The sequence below is a fragment of the Podarcis raffonei genome, chromosome 9 (genome assembly GCF_027172205.1).
Source record: "Podarcis raffonei isolate rPodRaf1 chromosome 9, rPodRaf1.pri, whole genome shotgun sequence".
In the NCBI taxonomy this organism is placed as follows: domain Eukaryota; kingdom Metazoa; phylum Chordata; class Lepidosauria; order Squamata; family Lacertidae; genus Podarcis; species Podarcis raffonei.
In genome coordinates, this window is record NC_070610.1 from 56142525 (window position 1) to 56156086 (window position 13562).

At 47.6% G+C, this 13562-nt stretch overlaps 1 protein-coding gene and 1 long non-coding RNA gene across 2 annotated transcripts in view; one reads left to right on the forward strand and one right to left on the reverse strand.

Moving 5' to 3' along the window:
• Positions 1-1972: 1972 nt before the first annotated feature.
• Positions 1973-2836, reverse strand: LOC128421253 (uncharacterized). Its single transcript, XR_008332273.1, has 2 exons — positions 2623-2836; positions 1973-2241 (listed from the first exon to the last, which is right to left on the reverse strand). It is a non-coding gene; the product is annotated as an uncharacterized LOC128421253 (long non-coding RNA).
• A 6461-nt stretch (positions 2837-9297) lies between these two features.
• ELOVL6 (ELOVL fatty acid elongase 6) overlaps positions 9298-13562 on the forward strand; it is a 73192-nt gene continuing 68927 nt past the window's right edge. The window contains exon 1 of the mRNA XM_053403800.1: positions 9298-9671. Coding sequence (XP_053259775.1) covers positions 9583-9671 — 89 coding nt within the window. The 5' untranslated portion in view covers positions 9298-9582. The remainder of the gene's footprint in view (positions 9672-13562) is intronic.

Consider the following 13562-nt stretch of genomic DNA (forward strand, 5'->3'; position numbering starts at 1 on the left):
ACTAATACTACTAATAATAATGTTTTGGGTCAGGCCGTTATTGTGACAAAGAAAGCTTGAAGTGATGGAAATGCAACAGTAAACTACATTTAACATACTAGTTAAACTGGAATGATAGGATCTACAGTGGTTCAGCTGCATTGAGGAAACTGGCTTAAAGCCAAGCAATCTTGTTCAACTGGTTTGAGGATTTGCAACCTTAGCCTATGGAAGCTGAAAACTTGTAATGAGAAAGTAATATACTGTTGCATGCCACCCCAATCTGAAAGCAGTGCGAGATTCCAGAGCTTCCAGGTGCTTACCCTTCAGCGTGAGAGACAGCGGAGATTGTAGTGTCTTTATGGTATATGGTCTATTTACACATACAGTGGTACCTCGGGTTACATACGCTTCAGGTTACATACGCTTCAGGTTACAGACTCCACTAACCCAGAAATAGTACCTCGGGTTAAGAACTTTGCTTCAGGATGAGAACAGAAATCATGCTCTGGTGGCGCGGCAGCAGCAGGAGGCCCCATTAGCTAAAGTGGTGCTTCAGGTTAATAACAGTTTCAGGTTAAGAACGGACCTCCGGAACGAATTAAGTTCTTTTTTTAAAAAAAAGATATTTATTAAAATTTTCAAATTTTTTATGCAAACAAAAAACAAACAAAAAAATTAAAAAGACATATAGTTCATAATACTTAATTTTCAATAACATATTTCTCTGACCTCCTCATACCTCCCCTTCTTGTATTCCATTTCAAATTATTTGTTCAGCAAATCCTTAACTCAAAGCATTACAGCTTATAAAAACACCTTATTTTCTATCCAACATCTTAAGTTATTATAACCTTAAATTTTTACTTATAAAGAACCATTTTTTCATATTCCTTTATACCATTACAGCTAGAAACCACTCAATTTCAATCCAGCATCATTCAACATTCCTTAATTTTACAATATTTCTGTAAGTAGTCCTTAAATTTTTTCCAATCTTCTTCTGCCGACTCTTCTCCCTGGTCACGGATTCTGCCAGTCATTTCTGCCAATCCCATACAGTCAATCAGTTTCATCTGCCATTCTTCCAGAGTGGGTAAATCTTGCGTCTTCCAATACTTTGCGATGAGTATTCTTGCTGCTGTTGTGGCATACATAAAAAACGTTCTATCCTTCTTTGACACCAATTGGCCGACCATGCCCAGGAGAAAGGCCTCTGGTTTCTTCAAGAAGGTATATTTAAATACCTTTTTCAACTCATTATATATCATTTCCCAGAAAGCCTTAATCCTAGGGCACGTCCACCAAAGGTGAAAGAATGTACCTTCATTTTCTTTACATTTCCAACATTTATTATCGGGCAAATGATAGATTTTTGCGAGCTTGACTGGGGTCATGTACCACCTATCCATCATTTTCATAATATTCTCTCTTAAGGCATTGCATGCCGTAAATTTAATCCCAGTGGTCCACAACTGCGGAACGAATTAAGTTCTTAGCCCGAGGTACCACTGCTTATACAACCTGAGCCTATGATGGATTGGTTCACAACACTAACACCCAAGAGGGTCTTGCTTCTCCCATGGCCACAGCCTTGGATTCCAACAGAAATCGGGCATAGCTGTGTCTCCCAGGAGCCCAGCCTGCACACTTCCAGCTTTTAGCTCACATAACTCCACTCTGCCCTTTGTCTTTCTAACTGCCAGCAAGGTGAGAGGGAGACATCCTTTGTTATTTGCCACAGAACCACTTCCTTTGTTACCTTAATGGCCCGTACATAGAGGGCCATTACCTCACCAGGAAACTAGCCTGGCTATTCCAAGAATTGAATCCAACCTGAAGGGGGCTCAAGCATATAGCATACCCCCCACACAAAAAACCACAATACTAACATTAGCTGATCACCAAAGTGAGATGAAACATCTTGCCCATGATAGGGCGAGATAGGGCTGGCTATTGGCCAGAAAAGAAACCTAGCCAGCCAGGTCTGTGCTCTTTCTACTTTGACATGGATTTGCTATGCATAAATCAACAGGTGAAGCTCTGCATGTCATGAAGGGAAAGCGCCATCGCCTTTGGCAGAAGTACGATGTACATGTGTCAGTGTTCTTTAAAGCGATTTTCCTCGGGGGTGTATGGGTGGGTAGTAAGGATGAGTAGTTAAAGCTGCAAGACTAAAATGCAAACGCCTTTGGAAATCTATGCCACTGGAATGCTGCTGTTGTTGTTCAGCTGGTGGTGATCTGGCGCTGGTAGGCTCACCTGCAAAAAAGATATTTATTTACTTAAGCTGCCGCACATCGGATGATTGGCCAAGGACACGCCTACAGCTCGTGGGCCGGCATAATGGCGAAGCGCCCCCTCCGCCGCGCTACTCTCCCTCTTGCTCCGCGCTCTGCCTCTTTCGCGGGCATTCGGCTGGGCGTGACGTCATTTCATTCATACCGCCAGTTTGCAGAACAATCTAGACCCTGGGCTCGTTCGAAGTGAGACAAAGGTGAGGGGGAAGCTGGACCGCCCAACTTCTCTCGCCGGTTTTTAAATGCCTCGATACCGGTTGCTTGAGTTCGGCGCGCGCCCCTGAGCTAAGTCGGTCCCCCTGCAGCGGATTATTTTTTTAAAAAAAAAATCTCTTCCACTTACTCATGTTTCGGCACTGTGGATTCAGTGCATCCGCATATCTTTCATATAGATAATGTTTAAAAAGTCTCTATCTCTCTCTTTCCCCCCGCCCCTTGCCAGCTCTCGGTGGTGCAGTCCATTGTGACATTCCGCTAGGGAACCTGTCGGCTTCGCCAACTGCAGACCACGAGGGCGCTCCTGGGTCTTAAAGCACGCGAAGTGTAGTTTGCTAAGATTTCGTCTTATCTAGGGAAGGAAAGTGCGTTCCTCGAACCTAACAGTGAAAGCTTTCCTCTGTTGCCTCTGAGGAAGATATTGGAACGATAAACTTGGTTGCCTCGCTGAATTGCTGAGAGACAGTATGGTGTAGTGGTTAGAGTGTCAGATTAGGACCCGGGGGAGAGCAGGATTCTAGTGCCAACTTGGCCACGAGGCTCACTCCGTCACTTTGAGCCAGGCAGTCACTCAGCCAAACCTACCTCACAGGGTTGTTGTCAGGATAAAATGTCACTATGGGGTGGGGAGAGAACTATAAACACCACCTTAAGCTCCTTTGATGAAAAATAGGGTGTAAAAGAATTAAGTGACTAGGCTGCAATTTGTATCCATTAGCTGGGAGTGAACATCTATCTTAGTATTCTGCATAGCTATTCAAAGGCAAATTCCACTGAGGTCAATTGGGCTTACTCCTAGGAAGTTGGGCATGGGATTGCTCTTTCGCTCTCCCATTGACATCAATTAAAATACCTAACTTTTGAAAGAGGGAAGGCCAAAAGGAGGGCAAACTGTTTCTGTAGATGGACATGTAAAAATTAAATCACTGTCCATTGTTATTTATTTAAGGCATTTATACTGCATAATCATTAGCATTTCTAGGCAGTGTATATAAAAATAAACCACACAGAGAAGAAAACAATAAATGTTCATCATAAAACCAAACTTAAGCTGGAGCATTACCTTAAAATGTCTGTGCCATGTGCCTGAAGTTCAGCAAGCAGAGTGCTTGTCTGATCTCAGGAGGGAATTCCACAGACATGTTCCCATAACACTGAATGCATGTCTTCTAGTTGTTACAAGATGTGCATGGGGGACCCACATACAGAGAGCAAGGTGCTTAAGAGGTTGGTGGCAGTCCAGCTTCAGGAATGCTTGGAAGAAACTGAATATATCTAAATCCATTTCAGTCTGGCTTCAGGCCTGGTCATGGCACTGGAACTGCCTTGGTTGCCCTGGTTGATGACATTTACTGGGAGAGAGATGGGGGCAGTTAAGCCCCACTCTTTCTTCTTGACCTCTTTCAATACATTAACCATTATCCTTCTGGTGCAGCTCAAGGAGTTGTAGGTACTGCACTTCAGTGTTTCCTCTTAGCTCCAGGGCCATTTCCATAAAGTTGTTATGGAAAGTCACTGTTCAGTGCCACAAGAGCTTGCCATCTTCTCCCGCATGCTATTTAACTTGTATATGAAGCCTCTGGGAAGTCATCAGGAATGTCACCAATATGCAGATGACACCCAGCTCTATCTGTCCCTCTGTTCCATCTGAATCTGGCTTGCAGGTGTTTGGTGGCAGTGATGGGCTGGATGTGGACCAGGAAATTGAAATTGAATCCTAATAGACAGAGGAGTTATGTGTTCCAAGTTCTCAAATCCAGGAGGTGAGAAGATGGCCTGTTGTAGACAGGGTTGCACTCCCCTGGAAGGGGCAGGTTTATCATTTGGGGGTATTCCTGGATCCAGTATTGTCACTTGAGATCCAGGTTCATGGTCCTTTCTGTATCCTAGCACAGAACCTTCAATCAGTCAACCAAGGTTATCTGTGTCCCAAAACCAAATCAAAAGTGGCAGAAAAGGATCAAAATATCCTCCTCCAAGAATCTCTGGAGCTGGGTTGCCACAATATGCTCCAATATATTCCTCAAGTAGACCATTTGTCTAAAGTTAATAGGGTTAGCCAAATCATATGTGGGCTTTTTAAAGAGAAACAATGTCATCTAACCACAGTCCTCTTCAGGTTTATGGGAACCACCTTCTCCATTGTGTAGGCATTTGCTACCCTCCTGGTCCAGTTGCTTAGTCTTCTTGTAGCAAATATAATCCAGGAATAGATAAAGATCAAGAGTGCTAGTTGTGGCTCTCACCCCTTCAAGAATCTTGTCCATGTCCTCTGGTTGCAGAAACTGGAAGGCAGAACAGAACACGAAAAGAACAAATGGAACCAGGACAAGTGGATCAGAGCCTTTCTCAACTAGGTGTAATCCAGATGTTTTGAATGACATCAGCCCCAGCCCACACATATGATTTAATACGTATTTAAGCAATGCCCAATAATTTGATTATCATTTGCGGTAAACACAAATCAGAAGGTGTATCACATTAAGAGTCAAATCAGGATAAGCTGGACATGCCTAAAGAGATATTAAGAAAACACCAATATTTATGCATGGAACAGTGCTATTCAGCCATCAAATGCCTGACTAAACAGGATGTTTTCAAATTTATCCTGATAATAATGATGGAGACAGGTGCACCTCACTAGGGAGCACATTACACAACCAGGGATCCACCACTGGGGCCTTCTCAACTCAGGCCCTGCCAACTGTGCAGTCCCTTGTAGCAGCAGCACAAACGAGGCCTCACTTGCTGAACACAGGGCCCAAAGTGGTTGGGAAAGGTGTTCTTTTTGGTATTTGGGTCCTAAGCCTTTTAGGGTTTTATATGCTAGTACTAGCACCTTGATTTGGGCCCAGTAGTTCACTGGAAGACAGGACATTGCTTTCAGGACTGGTGTCACAGGGTTGCCCACATGCAGCAGCCTCCAGACAATCTTCAAGGGCAGCCCCACGTAGGCTACATAGCAGTAGTCCAAGTGGAAGGTCACTAGAGCATGAACAACTGAAGCCAGGCTATCCCTGACCCAGAATGGCCATAACTGGCAAACCAGCCTAAGCTGGGGGTAAGCACTCCTACCCACAAAAGTCATTTGAGACTCCAGTGACAAGTTGGAATCCAGGAGTACTCCCAGATTATGAACCTGATCCTTCAGTTGGAGTGTAGCATCCCTCAAAACAGGATATACATCTAACTTCCAAAATATAAGGTACACATGGGAACCACCCACACACTGTCTTAGCCCTCATGGTTGGATGAAGAACTCAAACGCCTCGTTTGGTTTCTGCTGAAGTCTTTAATCCACAAATCTGATGGGTGCATAGGCAAGGGACAGGTTACAAGACTCAGCAGGTGCATAAAGATAAAGATACATGTTGCTGTTGTTGGCATCCATTTGTCTTGAGAGACAATGGTCAAACGGCTGTGCTGGCAGCACCATGGTGACTTCCCTGGGTAGCAGCTGGGGCAGTGCGTATGGAGGTCCTGGGCTGCCCAGATGACAAGAACCCCCTCTCAGCCTCACTGTTGTGGTCCGAAGGAAAGCAGAACAATACATTTGGCACCAGCTTGGCTATAGGAGTTGCCAGAAGGAGGTGTACGAGATGCCATGCAAACGCCTTAGGGACTCCATCCTTGTGAAGGATTTAATCCTTAGCCTTTTCTTCTCCCAGAGATATCCTACAAAGCAGCAGAGGTTATGGGTCAGATTTTTCCTTCTCCTAGATGGACTACGTTCCCAGGTTGATAAGCCCCACCTGCCCTTCACTCCCCCCTACAGCATGCACATAAACCACCTTCTTGACAACTGGGCCCGCTCATGCACTCAATCCCCCAGAGCCTGTCTTCACATGCTGGGCAAATCCCTAACTCAAGCTAAGATATTTATCCAACAAGCAACATAACCCCTGCACCTTCCTTTTTGAAGGACAGGGCAGGCAGAGAGCACAGTGTGGCAAGCAGGTAGAGTCCTGGGACTGGGCAAGCAGATGGACACTCCTTCAAGTGAGTTGAGCTTACAAAGTTTGTTTGCACTGGTGCTGGGGTCCCCATGACCTTGGAGACAGAGGCGGGACATCCAATTTCCTCTCCTCACTGGCAGGAGGCACTGAGGAGCAGCTCCACAACAGGAGGTATCTGATATGGGGTGTCTGGTTCCACAGGGGCAGTACACTCCTCTGCCAACCTGTTTGGTCCCTCCCCTAGATCCAGCTCTCTATTCCCTGTAAATACTTGCACCCTCCCTGAGCTCAGACACTTCTTGGGGTCCCAATTGCATCTCCCCCCATGCTAGTATCCTCCCTGGGGTTATTCAGATCCAACTCTTTATTTCACACAGTTAAGGTAACTGAAATGGAATCCCACGCACAGATTTTCTTTAGATTAGCATTTGTGAAGTTGAAACAATGTTTCTAATCCACCTTTTTTTTGTTTGTAATCACAGGCGGACTGATTGGAACTGGAGAACCAATTAACAGATTCCTGATAAGTGCTATAAGCATGCTCTGAAAACAATGGCTAACAGAACATTGCTTAAAATGTCCTAAAGGTTGGCTAACCTAGCTACTACAGTGCCTGCGGACTGGCGATTCTCACCTAGTACTGATGACCAAAACAAACTAACAAGACACAATCTATTTCTAGATAGGAAAGGATACAATTGTAGGCACTTGGTGCAGCTTGGAAACTGAGCAGGATTCCTTAGATGCAAACCTGAGTTCAGTGGTTCCCCAGTAAAATGTGCAGCTACCTAGTTAAACAAGACAAAATTAGGCAAATTTGTGGAGCCTAAGGCTACCAGCATCTACTAGGCATGATGTCTATCTATGTATCCTCCACTTTCAGAGGCATTACATCCGTGAACACCAGTTGCTAAGAATCGAAGGTGAGCAGAGTGGCATCTGGTTGGCCGCTCTGAGAACAGGATGCTGGACTAGATGTGCCACTGGCCTGATCAAGCAGTGATCTCCTTATGTAGCTCCCTAGACAGTATTTGCTGTGAATGCAGTGCTGAACATATGGCGGAAATAAGGGGAAACTGTGGGTCTTTTTTTGTTCATTCTGGATATTTCCCCTTCATCCTTTTGCCCATAACAGAGTAGGCTTGGCCCAAGCTGTATGATGACATCATTTTTTAAAAAAGAAGAGACAAGACAAAATAAAGAGTCACTACTGCATTTGTATAGGGCAGTGAGGAAGAATACAAAGGACAATAATTTTATTTATTTTTCACAAAATTTAGATACTGATTGGTTGTTAAAAAACAACAACAACCCTCAAAGTGGTTAACAAAAAGAATAAAACAATGAAATTATCAGTAAAACACAGTTAAAAGCAACAATTAAAAACCTTCAAAAAGAATATGGTTTGTTGTTGTTGGTTTTGCTAAAAACGAGATTAAAATACATGTCAGCATAACCACATGTCTGGATAGACTTGCCTAAACAGAATTTTTTTGTAGCAGTCTCCAGAATGTACCTGCCTGATGTGAATAAGCAGTGTGCTCCAAAGTATGGGTGCCTCCACGTCAAAATATTTTCTTTACGAATGCCATGAGCAGGGCCAGCACAAGACATTTTGACACATGAGGCAAACCACAAAATGGCACCACCTCACCAGGGAAGGAGGGTTGAGTAAAGATCTACACAACAAGATCAAGCTGGGGATAAAGATCTACACTGGGAACAAGGGGGGGGGGGATAAAATGAACCCCAGCTGATGTTTGAAGGAATGGGAGGGGAAAAGGTGGATGCAGAATCCAGGAGACCCCTAAGGGTGGGAGGAGACCAGAAATGCCTCCCATTGGCTGAGAGGCCCCTATAGAGGGGGGCCTGCTGAGGAGGGGGCAGATCAGGCCTCTAAGGAGTGTGTCACTGCTGTCACTGCCACTGCAGTAGCAGCTGTGGGCAAAACATTACCTGGAGGCTGGATCTGCTGCCCCTGTGGATCCTGCCGCCTAAGGCAGTTGCCTCACCTTGCCTCAAGAGTGGGCCTGCCCTGGCCAGGAGCATTATGTGGCACCTGTAGCAATGCCAGTGACGCCGAAGGAAGATATTCCGCAGAGACTCTTACTCAAATCTATTCCCCAAATAGATCTTGCTCAATTGGTTCTTCCTAGCACTGGTGCATTCTTACTTGTTGGCATCCGCCCATCTCAAGAAACAGTGGAGTGCACCTCCAGGGGTGAAGATGAACTGCTGTGTTAGCAGCACTGAAATGACCTCCCTGGGGTGCAAGCCTGAGCAGTGTGCGTGGAGGTCCTGGGCTGCCCAGACAACAAGACTCCCCTCTCAGCCTCACTGATGTGGTCCAAAGGAAAGAAGAGTAATATGTTTGTCACCAGCTTGGCTGCAGGAGTTCCTGGAAGGAGGGCAAACAAGGTGCCATCCAATTGTCTTAGGGACTTAGGGTTTACTCCTTAGCCTTTTTTTCTCCTGAAGGTGTCCCACAATCAACATTTTAATGAAGTTATGGGAATGATAGGAATCAAGGAAGGCTTGGAGAGGAAAGACAAGTTTAAAACACATCCCTAAAAAGTGTGTTGCTGCCAAACTTTGAAGGCCAGGTTGAAGGTGTTATCTGATGTGCAAACTGAGCAGAAGAGGTCCTTCACGGTATGGAAGCGTGGGAATCGCCTGCATGTGTCACTCAGCATGGTTAGGAAAGCAAAACCTTCGCACTGCTGCAAGCCCCGCCTCACCGCCCCTCCACCCGTTTCTTTTCTACCCACACTTGGAAGCTTGCCTAGTTAGGAAAGCCAACAGGAATGAATGGACTTGGGGAGGCTCTGAACGAGGGTTGGGCACTAAGACCGCCGCGGCTCCCTTTCCGCCCAGGGTGGATTGCAGAAGCGGAGAGGAGGAGAGATCTCCAGACACGAGAGGAGGTTATAGGAAGAGGATAAAAGCAATGCTACAACAAGGATATAGCTGAGAGAGAGAAAGAGGGGCGAAGAAGAAAAGGAGAAGGTGGTGGATGAGGCCGTGTGGTGGGGATACCTGACGAGACGCTGAGCGGGGGGGAAAGGGGGGCCTTTCGCAGACCTTGTATTGTCAGCCAGGCGTAAGGAAGCTTCCCCTCCAAGATCGTTCCAATGAACATGTCAGTGTTGACTCTGCAAGAATACGAATTCGAGAAGCAGTTCAACGAGAATGAAGCGATTCAATGGATGCAAGAGAACTGGTGAGTGATGATGGTGGTGGTGGCGGCGGCGGCGGCAGCTCCGGGCGAGCCGGTGCTCTCTGGCTGGGAGCAAAGCGTGTGCGTCTCCGGGTGATGCTCTCGCTCCCTCCCTCCTGCCGTGGCAAGGATTACAAGCGAAGGAGGGAGGGAGCGGGGCGAGCGGTGGCGGAGGGGAGAGAATGCAGATCGCCCAATGTGCCCAAGACGCCTCTGTGCGTCCGGGGCGCGCGCGCGCGCGTGTGCGCCACAGAGTGCATTATTGGCGTGTGGGTCGGCGCGCATCGCGTGTAGGTAACGCTTTCCGTGAATGGGTCTAGTGTTGGGAACCCTCCCAGGCTGGAACAAGAACACCACTGTCTTCTGGGGAAGACAGTGTTCCTGTTGTTTATTTGGATGCCTATACTGTATATAGATATATTATATAATAGAGCACATCTCCCACATTGTTCCTCGTCCTTAGAAACCATCTGCTTCTCCAGCACCACCGTTTTGCATTAGGCCCTCGCTCTGTTTCACCCATTGCGCCCCATGCGTCTTTAATTCGCACCCTCTCTTCTGTTGTGACTCCTAATTTTACTCGGGGTCCTTTACCTCCCCCCACCCCTCACCGTGCATGTTTCCTCCCCCCCCCCCTTTTGTATGTGTGTAGGAGGTGAATACAGGCTTGTTTCGATCCATGCAAAAATAAAAAAAGCCTCCTCGCTTCGTTGCTGATAAAGAAGCCCCCGCTCCCAGCATCTCTCGGTGGGGCTGGGATCACTTTTGCGTTATAGCCGTGCATGTAAGCGCGGGGTAGATTTCTGTGGATGGGTTTGGAGAGGATGATGAGAGGAGGGGTTCCTCTTCCTGCCGCCGGTTGCCTGGAAGGCAGAGAGGGGCTGGGAACTTGGGAGCCGAGAAGTAGTGAGGCTGGTCACATTCAGCATTCAGGTAAAGCAATAGTAAGAAGGGGAGAGGGGCAAATGTAAAATTATACGCATTTGCCGCTGACGAAGTGGCCTGCATCTTCTCTGACTCTGCCGTAGGAGGGAGTTTCTGCTCACAGCTAGACTTTAGGCTAGACTCGTCAGGTGCTTTTTTTATTTTATGGCGGTTTCTCCCTCCCTGCTGCCGCGATCCCAAATCTGATCTCCATCGAGATCTCTTGCTACAATAAAAGTCTCGGATACAATGTCCTTGGCTTAAAAGTGCCTTTGATCCTGACAACCTTCTCCAAGTAAACTTTGACGTGCCACCCCAAGAGGACTGAAAAATGCATCCTTTTTTTTCCATTTTGAGGATGATGGTCCGCATCGGAGGGAGGAAAATGGAGGGGGGAAGCTTTCCAGACAGAGGCTCATAGCACCCCCCCCCCCGGATCTAGCCTGAGCCGGCCAGCGAGACTGTGTGTGTATGCGCGCGCGCCTTTCCTCAAACAAGCACATGCCGTTGTGGGCGAATCAGTGGGGAGACGGAGAGGGGAAATGAGGTGACGCCATGGGAGCCGCTGCGCGGACAGGGCTTAATTTTGAATCCGGGCTCGGTCCCTGAACCTATTTTTGAAACGCCGGGACCATGCAAATCAAGTCGGAGAGTGGCCAGTTCCTCCGCGCATGAGCAGAGCGCGCTCCCACGGAGTGACCCAGGCCGCCGGCACACCGTGGGAGGGGAGGGGCCGGGTTAGGTTGAGGCCTGGCATCTGTTGTCTTAGAAATTTCGCTTTGGAAAGAGATGGGTGGAGAAGGCAACCCTTTTCCCTGCATGGAGGGAGAAGGATGGAGCTGATCGTGTGTGTGTGTGTCCCCTCTTGTACTCCTGGCCTGCTTCTGCCGCTGCGACCTGCGGGGAGCCGCCATCCTTCCAGACACAAACACGTGCCTGCCCCTAGCCAGTTCACGCTCTCTCAGGTTTAAATCTGCCATCCCGCTCCGCCCCTTCTTCCTCCCTTAAGTAGGCCGGGCCTGCTGCTTTGGCAAGCCTGCAGCTGGCGAGCGGCGAGCGCGCTTGCCAGGTAGCAGATTCGTCCTGGCGCGCCCCGCGTGCAAAATCTCTCCACCCCTCTCTCTTTCTCTCGGTCGTCACGCAGCATTCGCCTGTCCTCACCTGAACAGCAGCCACATGAGGGAGGTCAGCAGATCGGTGGGGTGAAGTGTCTGGGCCCTCCAAGAGCCAAGGAGGGCACCGTTGCACAACGGTGCCACGAGGTAGTCATCCCTGCTGTAGTGAGGTGACCAGTCTGTGTGCTGATCAGGTTGGCATGCAGGCAAGTGCGCGGCTCGCTACGATGCTCCTTTCCACACCTGGCACAGATCTGCTAGACGATCGATTTGGAACTCTTCTCAGACGAGGTTGCCAAATGTCTAGATTTGTCTGTTTGCATGTTTCATTCTTGGCCCCATTTCACGGCGGTTTGACCTGCAGCAGTCATCAGGTGAGACTTGGGGGCGGCGGGGGATAGAGCCAGACGTGATCACCTGATGATTGCTGCAGGTCAAACCGCTGTCAAAGGGGACATGCCAAAAAAAGAGATACTCTTTGTCTGGCAGCTTAAATATTCTCCCTGTCTCTCCCCCTGTCCTCCTCTACTCTGTGCAAACTTTTGACTTTTAGTCAACTTTTGTACTTCTTTCAGCCAGCAAACATTTGTTGCGTGAGCTGTGGCCCTCTCACTTTCAAGTAGTGAGGCAACCTTTGCCAACCTGGTGCCCTCCATTTGTTTTGGACTACAGTTCCCATCAGTCCCAGGCCAAATTCATAGAATCATAGAGTTGGAAGGGACCCCAAGGATCATGTAGTCCAACCCTCTGCAATGCAGGAATATGCAGCTGTCCCTGACAGGGATTGAACCTGCAACCTTGGTGTTATCAGCACCCTGCTCTAACCAACTGAGCTATGCATACATTTAAAGTGCTATAAGGTAAAGGTAAAGGGACCCCTGACCATTAGGTCCAGTTGTGGCCGACTCTAGGGTTGTGGCGCTCATCTCGCTTTATTGGCCGAGGGAGCTTCCAGGTACAGCTTCCGGGTCATGTGGCCAGCATGACTAAGCCGCTTCTGGCGAACCAGAGCATTACACGGAAATGCCGTTTACCTTCCCACTGGAGCGGTACCTATTTATCTACTTGCACTTTGACGTGCTTTCGAACTGCTAGGTTGGCAGGAGCAGGGACAGAGCAACGGGAGCTCACCCTGTCGCGGGGATTCGAACCGCTGACCTTCTGATTGGCAAGTCCTAGGCTCTGTGGTTTAACCCACAGCACCACCCGGGTCTATAATACTGCACTAAAAAAGCACAGGTCCCCCCAAAGTATTCTGGGAGCTGTAGTTTGTCAACAGTACTTAGTTGTTAGGAGATGCCTTCTCCCCTCACAAGCAGTCCCCAGTGCTCCATGTGAAGATTGACTTATTGTAAAAACCACTCTGGGAACCAGCTGTGGGAGGTGAATGTGGGTCTCCAAACAACTCTCAGCACCCTTAAGAAACTAGCTCCCAGAATTCTTTGGGGAAAGCCTTAAAATACTTTAAACGTTATCATAGTGCTTTAAATGCATGGCATGAATGCGGCTTCAACATGATGGGAGTTGTAGTCTGTCTGGAGGGCACTAGGATGGCAAATGTTGGTGTAAGGCTTGGCCCTTCTATACGTTCTCTTCTCACCCCCAGCCCTGCAAAAACCCCTGGTTCTTAGATTTCTTTGCTCCATTACTTTTCTTCAGCAGCACTGCTCACTAAAAAAAAAGCTGAGAAAGGGGGGTGCATCTCCTTTTCCCACTGTCTATTGCTAGAGGGTTCTTCCACAATAAATTTATTCATTAAATTTATATCACACATCTTCAACACACTCAAAAGTTCCCAGGGCAGCAAACAATATGAATGCAATAATAACAAAAGTACAAGCATAAAAAATCTTGC